Genomic DNA, 22,990 nt, shown 5'->3' with positions numbered 1-22,990 from the left:
CGCACCATGTCCGCGGCCGCCTACATGGACTTCGTGGCTGCCCAGTGTCTGGTTTCCATCTCCAACCGCGCCGCCGTGCCGGAGCACGGGGGCGCTTCGGACGCCGAGCGGCTGCGACTACCTGAGCGCGAGGTGACCAAGGAACACGGTGACCCGGGGGACACCTGGAAGGATTATTGCACACTGGTCACCATCGCCAAGAGCTTGTTGGACCTGAACAAGTACCGACCCATCCAGACCCCCTCGGTGTGCAGCGACAGTCTGGAGAGTCCCGATGAGGATATAGGATCCGACAGCGACGTGACCACCGAATCTGGGTCGAGTCCTTCCCACAGCCCGGAGGAGAGACAGGATTCTGGCAGCGCGCCCAGCCCGCTCTCCCTCCTCCACTCTGGAGTGGCTTCGAAGGGGAAACACGCCTCCGAAAAGAGGCACAAGTGCCCCTACAGTGGCTGTGGGAAAGTCTATGGAAAATCCTCCCATCTTAAAGCCCATTACAGAGTGCATACAGGTTAGCGGCGTCGCCTCTTCCCCCCTTAGCTAACCTCTGGCCAGCCAGCATTCCTGGGCGCCCAGGACACCGCACTCGGTCTAGAGGCTGCAAACATTTTGGAGGAGATGCTGTTTAACTCTTGCACTCTCTCCTTACGTGGTCCCAACCTTTAGGAGCCACCCGATCCCCCACCCCCAACTGCCTCGCTGAGCAAGTGGCTTGCGTGGCTAGGCCTGGAGCCGGCCCGCCCCTCCCTTCCCCGCCCCGCCCCCGGGACTCGGTACCCCGCTGGTGCTGGGCCGCCCCACTTGGGGGAGACGCTGGCGGCCAGGGCAGTCAGGTGGCGCAGCTTTTATTCCATTCCCTGGTGGGGTTGCAGCGGAGGGGTCGGTATGGGGGGTTGGGGGAAAAGCCGCACTCTGCGTGAATCCTTTTAGGGATGACTAAGGACTCATTTAGTTGGATGGCGGCTACTTTTCAGGGCTTGCCAAGGTGGTTTTAAATTTGGCTAAGAGTCCCCTGAGAGGTTTAAAATAAAACTGCTTCAGGCTGCAGGGGAGACTGATAAAGGAATGGATGGTGGATTAACTTCTTGACTAGTTAGCTTTCCTAAGGAACGTGATTTAGTGCTGATCTTTTCCCATGTGACTTATTTGGTCTCAAGCCTGAAGCCTAAGGAAAGAGGTGTGGTCTTTGCTGGAGTTCAAGGCCTCTGGGATGAATGTGGGGGCGTTTCTGTTAGCTTTAGGCCAGGGAGCACACCAGTGTGGCTGGAAAGCCGTCTGCTGTATCGAATGGGCTTTAGGGACTTAGTAGGACCCCAGTCAACTAGCTCTGGTGGCTCAGAAAACGTGCATAGAAAAAGGGAGACAGCATTCACATATAGACAGGTGTTGGGATCAGCTAGGGCAGGGTCGTCTTGTGACTTGTTATGGTCAGGCAGCTGGCCTTATCTTGTCCTGAGGTTTCAGAGGTTGTTGGCCTTGCGTTACAAAGGTGTTGAAGGTTTTGGTGTGAGGGTTTGATATTTTATAGAAGAGGTCCTAAACCTTTGGTCTCAAAATGATACTGGTTGGGATTTTTCGTCTTTGTTTGCTTTTGAAAAGACAGTGTAACCACCTCTCCATTTTTTAAAAAAAAATATCCTTAGGAAAGTGAGTCTGCCAGCACCAGAATAAATCTAAATTTCCCAGTGGTAATGAAAAACTAGGTGCTGTTTGGGGCCTACGTCTAGGTTGCCGTGTGAAACAGCACCTTGGTAAGTTTGTATCTATGAAGCAGTTAGGCCTGTGCCCTCAGTGGGGGGTGTGACCTTTAGTAGGGCTCTAGGAGGTCAACAGTGGTATATTAACTCAGCCTGTTACTCTCCACAGCTGTTGGGCGGGCCTGGCCTTGTCAGCCATGTTCCCAGGGCTCTGTGGTGAGCCACGGACACCCACTGCCACCTTGAGCAAAGGCGTTTTCTCCTTCAGGATGGCCGCCCAGTGAATGGTGCAGGTGGGGAGGCCCGCAGTGCCTACTGTGGCTCAGCAGAAGATCCCCAGCATTCTGGGCCATTTCGGCTGAGTGCTTTTCTCGGGCATTTATAGAAATGGCTGCTCATGTGTGCGTGCATGCGTGCTGCTCTTTAATTCTCCGTAAGGCATGTCAGTTCAGCTGTTTCAGGAGAACCTTTCTCACAGACCTCGGTGGAAAAGGAAATGTTCTTCCCATTTTAAAATGCTAGTCATTCCTTTGGCGCTAGGGGTGTGGTGTTTGAAGGGTTTTATTTATGTTTGTGGGGGGAAGGGTTGGGGATGGGGGTACCAGACTCAGTTCTGCTAGTGTGGACAAAAACCCCAGCCTCTATAGATAATGCCCAAAGTGAGGAGGTACTTGGCCAAGTTGAGTTTCTGGTGCTTCATTTACGGACAGCTTCAGGTTAGCTCCTGGTTGGGTGGGGCAAGCAGCTTTCTGATTTTTTCTCTGTGGGTTCTTAAATCCGGAAGGTGCTTGGAGACCACCTTGGACCATCTGCACCCATGAAAATCTTAAGAGCCGAAGTCCCTGCCGTACCCCTGTGCTCAGTACTGCTCCACAGTCCCCTGAGAATCCCTCCTGTTCACCCACTTCCTTATAGAGTCTTGTACAGCTAGCTCAGCTTCCATAAACCGACAGCTTTGCAAGTTGAATCATTTCAGGATTTTCTTTCTTTCTTTTTTTTTTTTTTTTTTTTTTTGTCTTTAATTCATGGAGTTCCTTCCGTGGTACCCCAAGGAAGGACACAGTGGAGGTGACTGAACTAGGCTCCGGCTTTACCTCTCTATTTTCCTGAGACCCTACATCAGGTCTTTGCAGTTTGGGCTTTGCAAACTGGAGGCCTGCTGCAGAATTTGCTTTGCAGATTTGTTTGCTGTGGACAGCACAGAGTTTATAAAAATTTCATTAGTTACCAGCATCTAAAAATCGGGATTCTGGCATAAGTCCAGATGTCTAGCTTCTCTGGAAAGATCTGGCAAATAATGGGTCCGGATTCTTGCCTAGCAACAATTGGTTCGAGCCACTTTTTATCAGGCGGGCCTCATTTGTTTGTTTATTTTTGGTTTTTGGAGATAGTACCGTGCTATATAGCTCAGCTGAACTTGAATTTGAGATGTTCCTCCCACACCCCACCCCTAATGCTGAGGTTACAGGTGTGTACACCAGACTTACACTTTTTTCCTTGGATTCTCTATGTAGCAGGAGGGGCTGGCATAGCATTTTTCAGTTTTGGAATAGAATCTTTGGCTCCGCCCTCCTGCCTGCCCCCTCCCCCAGGACTGTCCATACTGGCAGTTCTAAATTGGGTGAACAAATTTACCTTCCAAGATACTCAGCCTCTTTCACTACTCTCTGTGGCTTTGGAGTCACTGTTTGTCCAAGAAGTGTTATTAGAAATGGGATATGTCTGATGTGGTAGCACAGGCCTTTAGTCCTAGCACTTGGGATGCAAAAGCAGATGGATCTGAGTTCAAGGCCAGCCTGATCTACAGAACAAGCTACAGGCCAGCCAGGGTTATATAGTGAGACCCCGTCTCAAAGAAGTGAGATATGAAGCCACTTACAGGGACTACAGATGCTTAGTGGCAAAAGGCATGCTTAGCATGCCCAAGGCTCTGGGTTCATTCTTAGCACCCAAACAAAAGCCCAAGGAGTCTAGATTTCAGGGCTGGAACCAGTTCTGGCTGTGACCCCACACATTATAGACCTCGAGGCCTTTGTGGCTGAAGTGTTGTCACCTGGTCCCTCTGATCACTTTTTATGAGTACAAGGAAACCCTGTGTTCTGGTCCTTAAGGACATGTACTCTTTGCCACAGTATTAATGGGATAGATTTCATAAACTGCATCCTTCCTCCAGGATGTGGTTCCATCTAAACCTGACTGAGAGGGGAGGGGTGACTTGCCTCTGGAACAGTTTCTCCACTGGTTTCTCATTCTATGTCCCCTAAGGAGACTTGAGATGATATTTTTCTATAAAAGCCTACCCTACACCCTATGGTATCTTAACACAGGGAGCATGAATTCTAGAGCTATTTAGGGACTGTGCCCCTTTAGAAGGCCACAGAGCATTCTAATGCATACATACCTAAGGTTATTTTCATCTTTTAAAGAACCAATTTTTGGGATGATGTTAACCCACCCACCCATCCCAGTGGGAATGTCTTGATCCATTTTCAAGTGCCCTGTGTGGAGAAATATCATTGGATTATAGAGAGGTGGGTGCAGAGCCTCATGCGGCTTCCCGTTGAGAAGATGGGTTCCTGAGTTTGTTGGGTTCTCATGGGTTTGCTTGTGAATCATGGACAAGGTCTACTTCTCTTGAGTCCTGAGGCTATTTGGCCTAGTAGAAATCTATCTCCCTTCAAGATGGAGACCCACCCTGGAGGCTCTTGTTTGTTCCTTGTCTGGAAGAGAAGGACTCATTGAGTGAAGGAGCCCTCCTTCATCTCTTAAAAGCAGGGTGGCCTTGGGAGCTTCAGCAGCTGGCAAGAATCCCTGCTTCACACAGCATGAAATGCAAATGGGGTACAATTACAAAGCACATGGTTGTTTCCCTGCTTTCCCTCAGAGGAGTGTGAGTGGGTCCAGGGTTGCAGGGGGGAGGCACTGGAGGAAGCAGAGCCCTCTGGATGGTAGCATCCCGTGGCCTGCAGACACAGTGCAAGAAGGGCAGGGATGGGCGGTTGGATCCCATTGCTGTCTCGGTTGATGCTTATCCCAAGAACCAGTCAGTCATTCCGCAGTATCTGTGGGAAACTCCCTAAGTGAACTTCCCAGGGAGAAACATCTTAGGACACACTGGGAAAGTGGTTGACAACGATCTTCCCTAATAAGTTCATTGAGAGGAAAAATGCACAGATGATTTCTTGTGCTCTTTCAGCAGGCCCTAAAACCACAGGGCTCTAGCTCTGCTTCCCAGCCCTTCAGCTTGGTTTCTGGATGCCTTCTGATCATTAGCATTGTTGCTATTGAAAAACAACACCCAGGCTTGTTGTGTTTCTTACTCTGGTTTTTATTTTCTCTCATTCTTGCCTTATCTGTTCTCAGGGTTGGGGGAGCTAGCTTTCAGCTAGAAACCTCCCCCACATCACCCTCCCACCCTGCCTTAGTGTTTCTCCAGAAAGCCCAGCGCCCACGGAAGAGCGTAAATTAATGCCTAGTAATTGGTACAAAGGCACTTTCTGTTTCTATGCAACACACGCAAAAGGGGGAGAAAAAAAACCCACTGGTGTTAAAAAGGGAAAGAGAGATCCTCCCAGCAGTGGTCTTGGGTAATCCTGGCTCCCAGTCCGCCCCACTTTTTGTTGGAAGTTAGTCATAGGCCTACGCCTAGTGCACTTGGTGGAGGTAGTTGTTGGTCGAAAGAGAATAGACCTTGGAGGTTGGAAGTGACCTTGAAAGGTCACAGCATCCTTCGTTTTGTCTGTAAAAGAGCATGTGCCCACCCTCTGAGATGGGCTGGTTCTGCAGAATTACTTGGAGGAACTTGGAGGACTTGGAGGCACATTGCCAGGAGACAAAAGCCCTCTAGCCTTCACTAGCATGTGACTCTGGGCTTCTGGAATCTTCTAGTGCCTGTAGTTTCAGTAGAAAATGTTTAAAGCCTGTGGCTTTCAGCTTCTATGAGTGCACAGTTCTCCCTCCCTTGTGAGCTCCCGAGGCTTTGAATCTGTGATTAACAAGGTTTTATTTATACTGTTGTTTTAAATCTGCTTGAACTGCTGCTTAGAGGAATTAATCAGGTAAAGGGGCTTGATGGAGTGGCCCAACTTCTTCCCTTTTGTTCCTAGCCAACCTTACTTCCTGAAGCTGCTCCAGGCAAAGCTCAGAGACAGTCCTGGCTTTCCCCTCTTGGAAGGCCACTAGTCAGTATTTGTCTTGTCTTGGCCTGAAGTAGCCTCCTCAGTAAGTGAAGGACTAACAGTGATATTGGGAGAATAGGGTCCCCAACTACCAACACAGGGAGAGACTTTTCCCCCCTTGGGTTTTTCTGGGCATTCATTTCTACTTGTTACTAAACACACGAACATTTGTGATGTGTGTGTCTTCAAGCCCTTTTTTGTCTCAGCTACCCACTTTTCCTGGGTGCACGGGACTGTGGAAACCTGTGGTAAGAATTGAGAATCTGGACCTGGAAGCCAAAGGTTCCCACATGGACATCCCAGGCCAGAGCTGCTGGCTCTTTCAGTGAATGAATGTGCTCTCTGGAATTGGGGGGATGGAACCTGGACCCCCTGAGTACTGGTAGCACTATGTCTAAGGCCCCTGGATTTCTTTTTAAGATAAGATTGAGAATGATCAGGACTCTGAACAGGAGAGTGGGATTTGTCCCCGACTGAGTCCTTTGAGAAAAGTGAAGACATTGTTTAAATAGATAAAACCATGGGAGCTTATACCATACAACATTAATGACTGGGTTTTGAAATGCAGACAGTGTCTTCAGGGAAGTTTAGACACGTTTTGGAAGCTCCCTCTTAGTGGAAGTGAATGAACGCCTCTGAGAGGGAGCCATAGGTAGGCATGGGGATGTGGCTCACCCTGAGACGAGAGACATTTTATTTTTCATCATGTGAAGGTGTGTGTCTGCCTGTGTGTATGTTCATGTGAGTGCAGGTGCCGACAGAGGCCAGTGTGTCCGATCCTTTGGGGAAGGAGTTGCATAGCTTGTTTTGAGCTGCTTGATGTGGATGTTGGGAGTGGAACTAAGGTCCTCTGGAAGAGCAGTAGTAAGTGCTTCTAACCACTACGCCATTTCTCCAGCCTAGACGATAGACAGGTTAAAATGAAAAGCCTTTTACAGATCCTTGTGGCTCAGTAAAATGGGAGAAAGGTAGGGGAGCTTCACCACCTGCCCTTTCCAGGGGGTCAGCTCTGCTAGGGTTGCAGTTAGTAGAGAGGAGGCCCTGGCCCATCGGAGTAGTGGCTTCTTAGAAGCCACATCTAAGGTTCCACAAGAGCCTTTACCTTCAGCAGGGAGACAGGGGTACCATGATCTGAGCATGAGCCTTTAGTATACTCTGCACAGGCCTACCCTAACCCTGACTCCCTAACTCTCATCACAAAGACTCAGGCTTCTCACCTGTAAAATGGGGTTCCATAATTATATATTCATGAAGTTACCAAGTTCAGATGAGTCATTTAAAAGATTATGCCTGTTAACCTTATGCTGAGTATTACTAAAATTAAAAAAAAAAACATATTTTACATATATATCCCAGACATCCTTGACAGTCTTAGAATTCTTGTTTAAAATTCAAGGTGGACTCAGGATCATTAGATGATTGGGAGCAACTGTTACAAGTGAAAAGTGTGTTAGATGCTGACAGCCATTGGGCTTATCAGTGAGTGCTCTCATATTGAACATGTAGTATGTCTCAGGTCCTGAGCTAAGTGGCTTACATGCCAAGGTTATGCTAGTTAACCTAGTCCAGGGTTATGCTGGGACATTCCTATTGTCTCTAGCTCTAAGTTGTATGTGAGGACTACTGAGTGGCTTTTTCCCAGTGAGAAGAGAGTCTCTATTCTTATGGTTCTTTTGGGTTTGGCCCTAGAGCCACCATCTTAAGCTGTCTTCCCTGTGTCCTTCCCTGTGTGAAGATGAGTCTTAGGAAAAGTCATCAGAAATAACTGACTCTAACCTGGAACCATTTCCTTCCAAACAGTAAAAGAACCCAATTTTTCATTATTGTTTCGATGTGCACTTTTCGGTTTTTTTGTTTTGTTTTGTTTTGTTTTGAGACAGGATCTGGCTGTCTGGCTCATGCCAGCCTGAAACTCCGTTGTCTTGGTTTGTCTTTCTGCCTCAGCTTCCAGACTGCTGAGATTACAGGCCACTACACCTGCCAGAGGCTGGGTTTGGGATCCATAAATAGGTTGCAAGCAAGAAAGTCCAGACTTGGACTTGCTTAACAGAAACCAGCCTCTGAGCAGGGTGTTGTGTCTCACACCTATAATCCCAACACTCTATAGGCTTAGGCATGAGACAACCGCCTTGTGTTAGAGGGCATCCTAGGCTACTTAGCAAAACTTAAAAAAAAAAAAAAGATTAAAAATAGAGCTCTAGGTTCAGGTGTTGCTGAATGTAGACATTCAGTGCCCCCTCTTTCTATGGCTTTGCCACCTTCTTGCTGGCTCTGGCTTCATTCATGAGCAGGCTGTCACTGATGGGACTAAAATGGCTGCCAAGCAACACCAGACTCACTTCCTGCCAATTCAGCAAAGCCACACAGAAAGACTACTTCCCATTCCTAATGATTCAGGCAAACAACCCAGGCTGAAAGCCATGGCTAAGCTTAAGTTGTGTGTCCCTTATGCAAGCAGTCACCCTGGAAGGACTGGGTTCAATCACACCCAAGACTCAAGTCTGAAGGTGTGGGTTGCAAAGGGAAGCAAGGTGTGCTGTTCCTTACCAGTGGAGGACATGCGGGCCAGACAAGGCAAATCCAACACCAATGTCCACGTAGGATGTGCCAAAGAGCAGCATTTCTTTCCTCTGCTCTCCTGAGATTAGCAGCAAAGATAGGCCGTGAGAGAATGGAAAGCGGGGACCTGGCAGAGCACAGATGATTTCAACATATTTTACAAGTGCTCACACACTCACGGGCTCTCCTGAGGATCTGGGAACCAAGGCCAAACACTTGACATGGGACAAGTTTTTATCAACAGCAGTGTGATCTTCAGGGGTTTCACACCATCTTTGCTCCATATCATCCCTTTTGGTGCTTGGAGGGGTGAAATGAATCACATTTACTATAATAAATAATGAGCGTTTATTGTCATGGCTGCTACTTCATTAATAGAGGTCTGTGTAAAGATGAGCCATTTATATAGTGGTTCCTATTGAGATTCCAAAGTCCTTTCAGTGTGCACAGTATTCAACAGAAACACCACAATAAATACAAGGAATGGAAAACAGAGCTTAAGGGGAAAAAAAAACACACACACACATCAAAGTGACTTAAATTCCTGGGCTGCCTTAATTCCATTGTAATTTTTGTATCATTACAGTTTCAAAGACAGGCAGGATGAAGCTGGACCTGAAGGGCATACCTCTAATCTGAGCATTTGGGGAGGGTTAGGCAGGAGGCATGAATTCTGAGAGCATCCAAGGCTAGCCTGGACCACTTGTCCAGATCCCGTGGGCGCCATCATGTTGAGGGGGTGCTTCCTGTTCTGAGAGCTCAGGCCTCTTCATGGTATCTCATGCTGAACAGTAAGCTAGGGGAATCTCTGACTCACTTTGTCGCAGGAATGGGTGGTTCAGTGGAGTAAGACTCTGCCACCACAGACACACATGCCCTGGGAGCAGCAATGTGAAGTCCCCTCTGGGGAAGCTGGAAACAAATGATGACATACCACTGCATGTCACTTTTAGTCTTCACCTGTCACAGACTGGTTAGCTGGTGGAGTGGGCATGCTTAGTAAGCCCTCCCCCCACCCCCTACCCCATTTCTGCTGTCCGAGGAAAGCTCCATCTGGCAGTATGAGTCCTTAGTCACTTCTCTAATTAGGGCCATCGAGTTTTTTAAGATACGATTCTATAGCCACACTGGCCTCAAACTCGTGGTGATCCTTCTGCCTCAGCCTCCCAAGAGCTGGAAATATAGACACGGCTTGTTACCTTGTATTCTGAGGGAAAGCTCAAAACAGCCATGCTACTTTGGGATCCCTTGCTTTCTCTCCCTGAGTAATAATCTGGACTAGCAAGCTCACAGGCTGCTCTGGCGTCATGAAGGGTCATCTGTGTGGCAGCCCTTCCTGCAGCGTGGTGGTCTTCACTGGCTGTCACACACCCCGCTATATGCCACATCTGATGCTAAAGAGTGAGATTATGGGCACTGTGACATTGTTTGCCGCCAGTGACACCTAGTCCTTTCTTAGTCCATTTGGAAGGGAGGAAACCCAGGTCTGAATAGAGACATGTCCTGCTCGGCCACAGCGGTCAAGCCCCTCAGGTGGTCCAGTAGGACCTTCCTAATCCGGGCTTGCACAGCTTTCCACTTGTGCTCTGGTGAGGCCTGAGGATGGCAGCCTTTTCCCGAGCACTTCCTGGTCTGACTTTTAAAAGGAAAGAGCTCTGGCGCTCCCTAGGGACCTAACATCTGCACAGACACTGTTGCTGTTCTGCGAACCCCATTCAGATCTCGTGGGTTGAAAATCGTAACGTATCGAGTAGAGAAGACCCACGTAAGCCTCAGCAGCACAGCCCACTATGGACCTCAGAGCTTCGTCCGTGATGGTGGCTGGCATCGAGCCCAGGAAAAGAGCAAAATACCAAGTACAGTCTGTACCGAGGCCTGTTGCTTTTGCAGTTTCACAAAGTCGACCAAGCAGAGGTCAAGGGCCGCGTGCTCTCCAAGGTCTTGAAGGTGCTGGCAAATTCAGAGGGAGTTTAAGCTTAAGGTGCATGGCTTTTTGTTTATTGAGACAGGGCTTCATGTAGCCCAGGCTGGTCTGAAATTTATTAGGCAACCAAGGGTGACTTTGAACTCCATCCCCCTACCTCAGCCTCCCAAGTATTATAATTGAGATGTGAGCTACTGCTCCTGGCTTGGAACTCTACGTAAAACAAACAAACAAACAAACAAACAGAAAACAAAACAGCAACAAAAACCCACTACTTAGAAACTGAAAGTTGGGGGATTGGTGGTGGCCCCTTAACTGCCTTAAGAATGAATGGCAATGTATATCCAAAGAGGGCCAGGAAGACTGAGTACAACCCCACCCCACCCCCAGGCATGAAAGGTTCTTTTAGGTCAGGCCTTGGCTCATTTCTCATCTTCTGTCTTTGTGTGCCCCAAACGGAAGCAATCATCGGAACTTGGTTTGAAACTGGGCTTGCACTGTTACCCAGTGTCTCTGGGCTAGCTGCTCCTGAAAGCCGACCAGTGAGAAAGCTCCATGCCAGGTGCTTCCAGCTGCTTCTGTGACTGACTTAGCAATGCCTTCTAGCGAAGTGTACCAAGAGGCAAGCCTTCCTGTGTTTAAAAAAAAAAACCTGTGTGTGTGTGTGTGTGTGTGTGTGTGTGTGGTGTGTGTGTGTGTATGTGTATGCATGTATATGTTTGAGGTTCATACTTTGCTTCTGCACTAGTTTTAGAATTTCTGAGGTGAGGCCACGAGACTCAGTTCCTACTGTGCTAAGTACCTGAAGGCTCAAGAATCTTGTCTGTCCTCTTTCCTTGGAGTTTCAAGGAACACAGGAGGCCTGTGTGTTTCTCACAGATCTAATTGAGTGTGGGGTTCATGCAAGCAGTAGCAGGCAGGTTTACCCCACAGATACCAAATGGCTGGCAGGAAGTATGCCCAGGGACAGTCCTGTTTCCTTTTAATAGCCTATACTGGTCCACAAGCTGTTTTCCACAGGGACCCGGCAGCAATATCTCACATCAAAGCAACACAGCAAACAAAAATAGAGAAACCAAGGCTACAGGAGAGAGATGGAATAGGTAGCTGTGGGGCAGGATTGTTCTTCAGAGGCCAACAGGCATCCTTGATCCTTCAGAAGATCTTTGGGTGTGGCAATACCGAAAAGGTGAGCAGGAGGCTTACGGTGTCTTGATTTTTGAGTCCAGGGTTCCTGAACGCCGTTTATTCAGGAGAAGGTGGAATTCTGTCTGGGATGTTCACAAGCTCTAGGTTGGATTTGAAAACACTGGAGTTGAAACACTGAAAACACTAGAGGATGGAGGCGTCTGTTCTGCCCTGCAGATCCACTATGGGTGGAGGGAACAGAGGACTATGGGTGGCAACGGACAGCCAGGGATGGGAGCGGGTCTTAGTGGGGACCCATCACGTCAAGCACTGTGATTGAGGCTGTGTTTATGGACTGGCCCTCTTCTTTGGAAGGACGGCAGTTGTTGGACAGCCCTGAGGATGCAGGGTATGACACACCTCTGAGGAGGATGGGTGCCTTTTGTCTGTTCTCACTATGGGCTTTTCTAGGTCATTGAAAAGGAGGAGAGGAGGTGGGAAAATGGGTGAGAAGGCAGATGCATATCCTGAAAGGTTCTTCACTTTCTAATGAGTTTGAGTGACTTCCTCTTTCTTGTCTCCAGCGCTTAGAGTACCCACCAATTTCTCCATAGAAACTCTACATCTCTGCTCCCACAGAACACAGTTTGTTTTTGGGTGGGTTCTTGTTTTGTTTTAAGACCGGGTCTCATCACATGGCCTTCCCTGGCTGTCCTGAAGTTCACTCTGTAGTTGACCATAAACTCCTAAATCCACTTGGCTTTTTTTTTTTTAATTTTATAATTTAATTTTTTCTCTTTCCATAATTTATTTTTTTATTCACAATTTATTCATGATTTATCCCATTCACATACCTCTTTCCCCTTGCCCAGTCCGGCACTTACAAATCTCTCCCCCACTACCCTCTTCCGTCTGTACTGAAGCCTGTTGCTTCTGCACTTTCACAAAGATGTCGGGGCAGAGCTATCCAAGGTCAGGGGCATGTGCATGCCAAGGTCTTGGAGGTGCTAACAAATCCAGAGAGAGCACACTTAAGGTGCATAGCTTTTTGTCTTTGGTACCATTCTATCCTGGGACCTCTAGTCCCAGCAGGACTACGCCCATCCTCTCCACTGAGACCCAACCAGGCAGTCCAGGTAGGGGAAGGGGCTGCAGTGTCAGGCAACAGAATCAGAGACAGCCCCCCTCTAATTATCAACTAGAGTCTCACTGTGTAGTCTAGCCTAGCCTCAACCTCCATCCTCCAGTTTCAGCTACCCGAATGCTGATTAATAGGCACGTACCACTGTGAGCAGCCTTGGAATACTTGGTAATCTGTGGAATAACTTAATTTTAAATGCATCATTATTTTCAGTAAGAACATACTGGGTTTTGAAATGATGTCTTATCAAAACTCAGTCTGGCCTTGAATTTACCAGGTAAACCAGAATGACTTTGGATTTCTAAGCCTCTTGTAGCTTACAAAATTCGAAGGGCATGAGTATGTGTCGCCATGCTCATCTCTTAAATATTAGATAACTATCTCCATCAAATCCGGCATCTGGGCACAAGCACACTGGGGAATAGAGATGGCTGCCCCCTTTCTGCCTCTGCTGACCTCAGGCTCCCTAGGTCGTCTAGAAAGATGAGCTTGGGTTTCTGACCTTCCTGCCTCTGTCTCCCAAATGCTGAGAGGACAAGTTCGGACCTGGTTCATGTGGTTCTGGAGGTCAAGCCCTAGGCTTTATGCCTGCTGAGCAAGCAGGTGCTCTTCTACTGGTGAGCCCCATCACACCCCAGGCCTCTTCCCTTCCCCCCTCTTTCCCTCCATCCCCCTCGTTTCTTCCTTCTCTCTCCTCTCTCTTCTTCCTTCTTCATTTCTTTTTCTTTCTTTTTGGGATAAAGTCTCACTAAGTAGCTCAAACTGACCTCAAACTCATGGTGGTACTCTTGTCTCCGTATCCCAGGTACTGGAACTGTAGACGTGAGTCACATCCCTGGCTTATTGGTGCGTTGGCTAACATGTTTTGATGGCTTTATAAAATTTAATTTCTTTCTTTTATTGTGTGTGTGTGTGTGTGTGTGTGTGTGTGCGTATGTGTGTGTGTGTGTGTGTGCGTATGTGTGTGTGTGTGTGTGTTGTTTTGAGACAGGGTCTCTTTATTTCCAAGCAGCCCCTGAATTTATGGCTATCTTCCTGGATGTTGGGGTTATAGGTCTTCACCACCATGCCTAGTCATTCCACATTACTATTATCATATTAACATTTATTCTTCTCTCATACAATGCATCCTGGCCATTCCCACCTCCCTTCATATCTGTTTGTCTGTCATCTATCTATCTATCTATCTATCTATCTATCTATCTATCTATCTATCTATATATCTATCTATCTATCTATCTATCTATCGGGTCTCTTTACACATACCAGGCTGTCCTGGAACTCACAGAGACAGGCCTATGTCTATTGAACCTGGAGCTCAGCAACTCAGCTAGACTGCTAGCTAAGGAGCTTCGGACCCTCTTATCACCTCCTTCCCAGTGCTGGATTTCACAGGCAAATTGCTATACCCTGGGTTTTTGTTTTGTTTTGTTTTCTCATGTGTGCCAGAGATAGAACTCAAGTCTTCATGTTTACATAGCAAACAGTTTACTATCTACCAATCACACAAAAGTGTCTGATATAATGATGTAATTACAACATTTCTCCAGTCCTTTTTCTCTCTTCAAGCCCTCTCATGCATCCTTCCCCACTGTCCTTTAAATTCACAGCCTGCTTTCACTAATTGTATATATACATATGTCTATAATATGCATATCTGTGCAATACATGCATATTTCTACATATGACCTGTTTAGTCTGTATAATGTTATTTGTATCTATATTTTCAGGGCTGACCATTTGGCCCTGGAAAACCAATTGGTGTGCTCCTCCCTGGGGATTTCCATCTGTCCCATTCCCAGCTTTCTTCAGTTGCCTAAAGTCCTTTGTGTAGTGTCTTGTTAATTTACTAAAAATGTGTATGTATTGTGTGTATAGTGTGTGTGGGTGGGGGAGTGGGACAGAGGTCATCTCTTAGGAGTTGGCTTTCTTCTTTGAGCATGTTGCAGATAGTCTCCTTTGTAACTTCCACATGCTGCCTACTATGGGCAAGATGGCCCCCAACCTTACGTGGTTCTTTTATCTTTACTCCCATCTTTCTGGGAACATGGGGACTACAGATGGAAGCTGCCGCATCCATCTTTTTTCCTAGGTCCTGGACACCAAATTTGGGTGGCTAGTCTTGCATAGTAAGCAATGTTACTGGTTGAGCCAACCTGCCAGTCCCCCGAAATTTTATTTGCAAGTGTCATTAATTGTATGATAGATTTTAATCTTTATCATATGCTGTAATTTCATGAAAGCATTGATCAAGCTCTTAAGTTTCATAAAGTTTTATAATGTATATAAAGTTGCATACAAACATTGCCATGTAGAATCTGAGGTAGATGGATAGTGAACTTGAGGCCAGAGTAGATGACTCCAAGAGAGACCCTGTCTCAAAGACAAAAACTAAGAAGAAAAAAAATCCTTACATTTTGCTTCCTCTATTCCACCCTGATTGAAAAACATTTATCTGTGGTTTCTTTAGTTTTTACCTTAATGGCCATTTAGAATTCATTTAAGTAAAAAGTATAGGACAGAATTGCACATATTTTGCCTGATGTTTCTGTTATAAAAAAAAGTAGTCACCAGTTTGAAATATTCCATGTACAGAATCTCTGCAGATTGGGTTTGCTATGTGCTCGATCCCAATGGTTTCTTGGGTTTGTTTTCAGTTCTTCTGTCACCGAGCGAGCCTGTGTCTCACAATCTTAATTATTATAGCTTTAATGATACATTTTAATAAGTAGCCTTGCAAGTACTTACTGTTCTGCACAATTTTCCTGGCAAGCCAGACATATTTATTCTTCCAAATGAACTTCAGAAATTGGTCAAGTTTAAGAAAACGAAATCCTTACAGCATGTGTGAATGTCATAGATGTGTTTGTGCCAAACTGTGGTATTTCTACCACCAGGCTTCACTCTCCAAGGAGACGAGAACTATTCCATTATGTGTTTTCTTTGATTCTTCTAGTTTGTTTTAAAGGTCCCAAGTCTTCATTTTTAGGACTGTCCTGAGTATTCCTGATCAGATCATAACAAAGCCCTGGCTCCTGCTTTCAAAAGATATGGGAGGGGGCTGGAGAGATGGCTCAGTGGTTAAGAGCACCGACTGCTCTTCCAGAGGTCCTGAGTTCAATTCCCGGCAACCACATGGTGGCTCACAGCCATCTGAAATGGGATCTGATGCCCTCTTCTGTGTGTCTGAAGACAGCAACAGTGTACTCACATACATAAAAGAAATAATTCTTTTTAAAAAAAAGAATTTATATGGGAATTCCACCCCACCCTGTTATCTTGACTTCTCAATCAGAAAGTTCTATCGACAGAAAATCATAGACTTCATTCACTCTTATTTTCTCTTCTCCTAATGCCTCCACTTCCATCTGCTGAACAGAGAGAGACTGACCTCTTGTAATGACAGGCCAGTGTTGCTGAAGGGGAAGGACCTGTATTTTACTGTTGACCTTGATGAAGGAAGGTTTCAGATTTGCAGTCTTTAAACTTGCTAAATGATTGTTTCTGTTTTCCTGAAAGCCTTTATTAGGGATGAGTATTAAGTTTTATCAAGTGTTCTGCATCTATTAAGGTGTGCATTTATTTGTAAGGACACAAGCAATAACATATTTTCCAGTGCCAAAGTATCCTTTTTTTCCCCCATAGACCTTTAGACTTGGTTTTACACCCTTGCTGGAAGCTATGATTCTTGATTGACACTTGGAGAGTTCCATTCTAAAACAGAAGCTCTCCCTACCCTTAGATTTGCTCTTTACTGAAATGGTTGGCTTTGGCCAGAAGCCTCGAGAGTATTTGATTGTGGATTTGGAACCATGACATGACAAGGCTAAGGAAGGAAAGGTGAGAAAAACCAGGGAGAATGAGGTATTGAAGGCAAAGGCCTCTCTGACTCTGGGCTCAGGTCTCAGTGGCAGCCTTGTCTCCGAGAACCCAGGGGATCCTGCATGGGAAATTCAGTGTGCAGGCTTTGAACCTGCGAAGCACTGTGGCCTGTGTCCTGTATGGAGTCTCAGCTCCATTCACCTCAGCACTTTCCCAATAAGAATGAGCTAGATTCATCGTCAACTGTGTCAACCGGCTTTCTGTCACCACAACACGATGCCTGAGATGTGTCAGTTTCAAGTTGAAAATGTTTTATCTTGGCTTATGATTTCAGAGGGTTCAGCCCATGATTGCTTGCCTGGGTTCCTCTCTTTGAGCTCGTGGGGCAGGGCATCATGGTGGAGATGTGTGGGATAATGGAGGATGTTCATCTTTTAGTAACTGAGAAACTGAGAGAGAAGAGAGCCCAGGGTCCCAATGTGCCCTTCAAGGACATCCTGTGGGTAACCTAACTTCCCGAAGAGGCTCCATTTCTCTTTTTGGCTGACCTACCCCCTCTCAACAGCACCGTTAGCTGGGGACCAACACAGAAGCCTCAGAGAAACATTTGAGACCGGGCCCATCAGGACTGACTAATTGCTAGTAGACAGGAAATTTCTTCTCAGGTGTGGGCCCCTTGTAACTGTGGTTGGAAGGCACAGCCCGGCCTGTCTTGTGCCATGGTGGTCCAGGGAGCACTCCGGAGGCCTGGTAGTTTCCACAGAGCTAGTCTGTTTCTCATGCCATGCCAAATTCAGTAGCATTTTTTGGTCAAGTTTTATTTTATACTCTGAAGAATCTGTCGGAAAGAGGTGCTCAGGCTGCGCTGCTAGGGGCGGGAGTGCAGTGTAAGTGAGGATTCAGAAGCTTGGGCTCTGCAGCTCTGCTCCAGTAAGGCAGAGTTTATTGTGTTGTCTTTGGAGTTTGTTTTTCTGAGAAGGACAGAAACTACACTCTAGTACCAGCCTGCTTTCCCCCAGGGGAATGGTAACTCTCATTAGCACTGGAGAAGGGGCTAAAAGGCTCTCTGACTGATGCTTGTGCTGCCTTGAATGCCATGGAGAAGGCAGGCCATTTGCCCTTTGATCCCAGCGCTGAGTCGAAAGAGTAGACCTGACTTAGTTTCCCCCTCAGAATGGAACTGTGGCAGGACAGCTCACAGTTCCTCCGCCTTCTTCCCTTCTCTTGACAAGGTCTATGCTCCCTTCAGCTGCAAGCTCCTCTCCGCATGGTTTCTTTCTCCCACTCCTCTGTTTTCTTTTGTTTGAGATAGGGTCTTGCTATATACCATAGGCTTATCTCACTGGCGGCAAACCACCTGCCTCAGCCTCCTCAGAGTCAGTGTTGCAGGTTTGCCCTAACATGCTGAGTTTCTCTCTGTTTTACACTTTCTTAGGTGTGAACCTTGTATCACTTTGTCAGTAAAACTTTGTGTCTGCCGTTCACACATCATCATGTATCCCATAATTTGTTGTATGCCCATTCTCACTGGGGTGAAGGGAAGCAAGTAGTAGGCTCTTATGCCAAGTCAGGCCTGTATGTGTGTCACTGGCTGGTGTTGGGTTAGCATGGCTGTGGGGAGAACTGTGGACATCACCACAACCATGAATCCTGAACTCGTCCCATGTTCTCTGCCACGAGGTGCTCATCTCTTGTTCTCAACCATTTGCTCTTGGCTTCTGGCAGGCCAGATTTGGCTTGTGGTCTATAGGTTGCTAGGTTCTGCCTGATGCTTTTCCAAAGTACTCCATAAGGCTCAGACCTGCTATTTACAGCTGCAGCTTTGTTAACTGCTCATGGACGGTCAGCTCTGGTGTACAAGTTAAATGAATCCAACAAAGGCTCTCCTGGCTCTGGGCTAGCTCTGGACTCTGGGCTTGCCTGTCTCTTTTCTCTGAAACACTGGGGGATGAGGAAGCTCCCCAGTGACAGCACCTGGATTTAGGAGCAATGGGAACAGACACAAATAGTGACTAGCCATAAATTAGATTGGCAGTGAGTCAATGAACCCTAAGTATCCTTGCAGTTCTCTCTTTCTATGTCAGTGTAAGCAGGAAGAGTGTTTCCGTGTCCCTCATCTGACTTGGCTTTGTGACACTCCACTGGGACACTTATATGAAACCATCTTTGAAATGAGGAAAGTCCCTTTCTTCTTGGCATCTCTGCCAGCAGAGTGGCCCTTGGAGTCCATTTTTCCCTGGATCTAGATAGGGATATTGGGGTTAACCTCCCTTTCTTGACCTAGTTGATTGGAAACCACAGGCGCCAGTGAGGAAGCTAAGCCTTATGGCACACTGACGAGAGACACTTCACTAGCTCTGGGAAGACAGAGTGTTGCTTGAGGCCTTCTCACCATTTTCCTGAGCAGTAAAGGGTAAAAGCAAGAGCTTTGTCTCTGTTGCTTGCAGCTTATTCTATAGATTCTGTCATATTTTCCCATTATATAAATTATGTATTATATTATGTATATGTGTGCATATACGTTTTTGAAGACAGGATAAACACTATGTAGCCCAGGCTGCCATGAACTCTAAATTCTGCCCCAATCTCTTGGCTGCTGGAATCCCAGGCCCAGCTTGACTTTTTAATCTTCTCTCTGTTGGTAGTACACTTTTAATACACCATTGTTTAGAAAAACAATTTCTTTTAAATTGTCTTTTTGGGGTTAGGATGGCCTGCTAAAGGCTAATCCCAGAATGTTCAAAGTCTGCTCAATTGATATAACTTCTGAGGTGGTTTTGGTCAATATTAGTTGTCTGGAAACACACACACACACACACACACATACACACACACACATGCACGAGCAGGAACAAACACATCTACACTTACATACCTGGCCCCATTTGTGGCTTCCATGTCAGTTGATTCAATCTAATACAGTTAAAAAAGTATTTAGGAAGAATGTGTTTCTGCTAAGCATGTATTGACTTTTCCCCTTATCAATGGTCCCTAAACAATGAAATATAACACCTGTTTAAGGGATCGTTTAGAGTATATATGATGTGCTTATGACATATTAAAATATAAATTTATACAACTTTATACAAGGAACTTGAAAGTCTTTAGATTATGGTATCCCTGTGTAGGTAGGGGTCTTGGAGCCCATCCTCCATTGATACTGGGCATCCACTAAATGCTTAGCATAATAAATAATATAAAAGTCACATAGAATATTTTGCTCACTGTAAGAAGTTCACTCATAGAAAGTTGTTACAATCTGGATTTCACCTTGTACTCAAAGATCCGCTCAAGTGGGTGCAAGCTTTTTTGTTCAGCAGGAGTAACATGTTTTAGCCCCTGACTTTGCTGGATTGTTCAGTGCAAGCTTTCTGGCTGCCTTTTCTTCTTGCCCTTCCTCCCCCTCGGGAACTCTCTGTGCAGGACCTCTCCTGGTTCTCTACCCTCATTCTGTGCTTGGCTCCAACATATTTGCTGTGAGGATTTAGCCCTAAGCTTGCACGTAGCTTTGCTTTTGCCCAGCAGAATTACCCTCAAGGCTGAGTAGGCTGCAGTGTTAGACCTGGGCGTAGAAAACACCGCCTGTATAGATTTCTGCAACGCTGGACAGTTGCCTGGCTTGGCTTCATTTTTTCGTGCATCTCATTGGTGTAGGTGAAGAGAGGAGAGAGTGACTTTCCCATGACTCAGATGCATCGAGCTGGACAGCTCCCAGCCTCTGCAGTGTCTTTCCAGCTTCCAGCAAGCCTGGGACAGGAGTGAGAAAATGATCGCTCCTCACACCTACTAAAGGCATGTCTGCAGAGTGCTGTGGAAGGAGCCTGTGTGTCCGAAGCAGCTGGTTTGGATTGTGCTTGCAACAGTGTGAATGGCAGGCAGGTGGTCCCAGAGCGGGGTGATGACACATTGCTTGCAAGAGTAACTGAGGTCCCTGTCTTAACCAGCAGAGTCTGATTTTGTGCTGGTAGGTGTTTTTCTCAGGTGATGACATAGTCCCATCCCCCTGGCTGGCATCTCGGAGTGTGTGTGTGTGTGTGGGGGGGTATCTCTTACAGAAGCATGTCTTCCAGATGGGACTTTGCTGCATTCTAAGTGTGTGACACAGTTATGGTGCGAGTCCAACCAAGGAAAGCAGTCAGAACCAGGAGAGATCTGGAAAGAATGCTAGGTCTTCCTGACCCACTAGAGGCAGGGCAGCCGAGCAGCTAGGAGCCCAGGGCTTGACATCAGGCAGACTGAGCTCATGGCTCTGCCTTTTAATGGGATGCTCTCCAGTAAGTAACCTAACCCTCCAAGTCTCCATACTCTCAATTGCACTATGGGCAACACGTAGGACTCTTGAGAAGCCAGCGGAAAGGTGAACGGGTAGGCCTAGTTCTCTCCCTGCACTTGACAGGAGCGACATGGAGGTATGGGGGTCATGTAATCTGAGGAAGAGTAAGAAGTGACAGCTGGAACCTGAGACACTATGACTTGGAAGATGGCTTTGCAGGAGGGCACAGTTCACAGCATAAAAAGAGTCTGCACAGCTTGTCTTCAAGCCCCGCCAGGCTGCCTCCCCCGGGTAGTGGTGACAGTCCCGGGGAGGGCTAAGGGACATGCCTGTTGTTGGGAGCGAGGGTGGCCTCTCAGTCTTCTCCCTTTCTCTCTGCAATGCCAGGAATTGTAGCAAAGGTCTTGGCCTTTGGCCTGATCTGAAGATCTCATGAGACCAACAATTGTATAGGATAAAACTAGAAGAAGGGGAAGGGAAAAGGCTTTCGAATGATCATTGGGTGCAAAGTACCAAGCCTCTTTGTTTGGAGGATTCTTGGCAATTTCCGAATTGCTTAGCTTGCCAGGGCTGCCAGAAGACACCGCAGACATCCTCTGGGTGACTCAGTGTTTCTGGGCGTCTAGGTACTCATTAAGTCTCTCTTATGGTTGCTTCTCACTGTGCTTTCATGTCCCTGTCCTATTCCCCTCTTACGAGGACACCACTCATGGGATGAAGGTCTATCCCCCAGCGACCCCATTACCCCTTTAAAGACTCAATTTAGGGACCAATCCCCTTTCCACTCCAGGATTCTTAGGTGCACAGTCCTAAACAAAAATGTGTAGGCTGGTGTGATGGCTGAGCCCTGCACACCTGGTGACTGGAGTTTAATCCCAGAGCCCCTGTAAAAATGGAAAGAGACCTGGCTCCGCAAACTTGTCCTCTGACCTCCATGTGAGTGTCAAGGCACACATACCCAAGTGCACAGCTTAATTTTTAAAAATTCAAGTGTGTGTACAGAATGAATGTCTGTATCAGCATCTCCTACAATATCTAATGGGGTGTAAGTGCTGTACCACGCCATCATGAAGAAGGTGACAGTAAAAATGTCAGTACACGTGACACCTTTTCCTTTCCAGATATTTTTCCATCCATGATTAGTTGAATCCAGATATGGACCCCATAGTTAGGTGGGACAACGATATAGCCAATTGAGAGTTTGGGGGAGCTGGGGAGAAATACAACAATGCCCATAAAACTCCTGACAAAGAGATTATCCTTTGTGTCTGTTTGTAGGGATTGTCCCCCATAGATGGTCTTCAGAATGTTTCCAACATATCCTTTCAACAGTGTTATGTCTTGATTTTCTTCTTTTAGGTGAACGGCCCTTCCCCTGCACGTGGCCAGACTGCCTTAAAAAGTTCTCGCGCTCGGATGAGCTGACCCGCCACTACCGGACCCACACTGGCGAGAAGCAGTTCCGCTGTCCGCTGTGTGAGAAGAGATTCATGAGGAGTGACCATCTCACCAAGCATGCCCGGCGTCACACCGAGTTCCACCCCAGCATGATCAAGAGATCAAAAAAGGCTCTTGCCAGCCCCTTGTGAGGTGCATCCCAAGGCAGCCAGGCAGAGATGGTCCCCGGAAGAACAGAGCTCCCAGGAAACAGACGGACACAAGGAAATCTGCCACATCAGAGGCGCTCTGGCCACAGGAGGAGGTCACTGCTCTTTGGTCAACATTCTGATACTCTCCCTGCGCTGTTTCCAAAAAGCACACGGTAGCCTAAGATCAAAATCAACATTTGGTCCCCTTGCAGAGGCAACTCTGAACTGTCCCTGACTGTTGGAGGGCAGGCAAATAAATGCTTTTGGTATTTTTTCCTTTGTTTCGGGGGTGGGGGGGTGGGGGAGGGGGCAAGGCCCAGACTGGGGTAGGATTTTTGAAGATTCAGACTGGTGTACATACGTCTGACTGGGTGAGTTGACCCCTGGCCTCCCACAGTGACTCTGGATCCTTGATGCTTGCTGACTCTCAGAATTGTTTTTCTTCTCTTTTAATGTAACGACCAGTGTGCTTCCGTTTGTTTAGCAGAACCACTCTCTTGAATCACGTTAACTTTTGAGATTTAAAAAAGAAAAAAAAAAAAAAACCCCTTCATAGCACAGCTGTCTTTTATGCAAGCCAGAGCACACCCACTCCAGCATGATCTGTCATCTAAAGACTTGAAAACAAAACAAAACAAAAAAAAAAAAAATGTTACTTATAGTCAATGGACAAGCAGAG

At 46.9% G+C, this 22,990-nt stretch overlaps 1 protein-coding gene across 1 annotated transcript; it reads left to right on the top strand.

The window, feature by feature from the left end:
• KLF9 (KLF transcription factor 9) lies at positions 1-22,593 on the top strand. The gene is made up of 2 exons (XM_080912032.1): positions 1-511; positions 22,082-22,593. The coding sequence occupies exons 1-2, from the start codon at positions 7-9 to the stop codon at positions 22,309-22,311; spliced, it is 735 nt and encodes a 244-aa protein (XP_080768158.1). The 5' UTR covers positions 1-6; the 3' UTR covers positions 22,312-22,593.
• Positions 22,594-22,990: the final 397 nt, after the last annotated feature.

This window comes from Micromys minutus (assembly GCF_963924665.1).
Source record: "Micromys minutus genome assembly, chromosome: 2".
Lineage (NCBI taxonomy): Eukaryota > Metazoa > Chordata > Mammalia > Rodentia > Muridae > Micromys > Micromys minutus.
The sequence above is the reverse complement of the archived record's forward strand: the minus strand, read 5'-3'. Positions and strand labels throughout refer to the sequence as shown.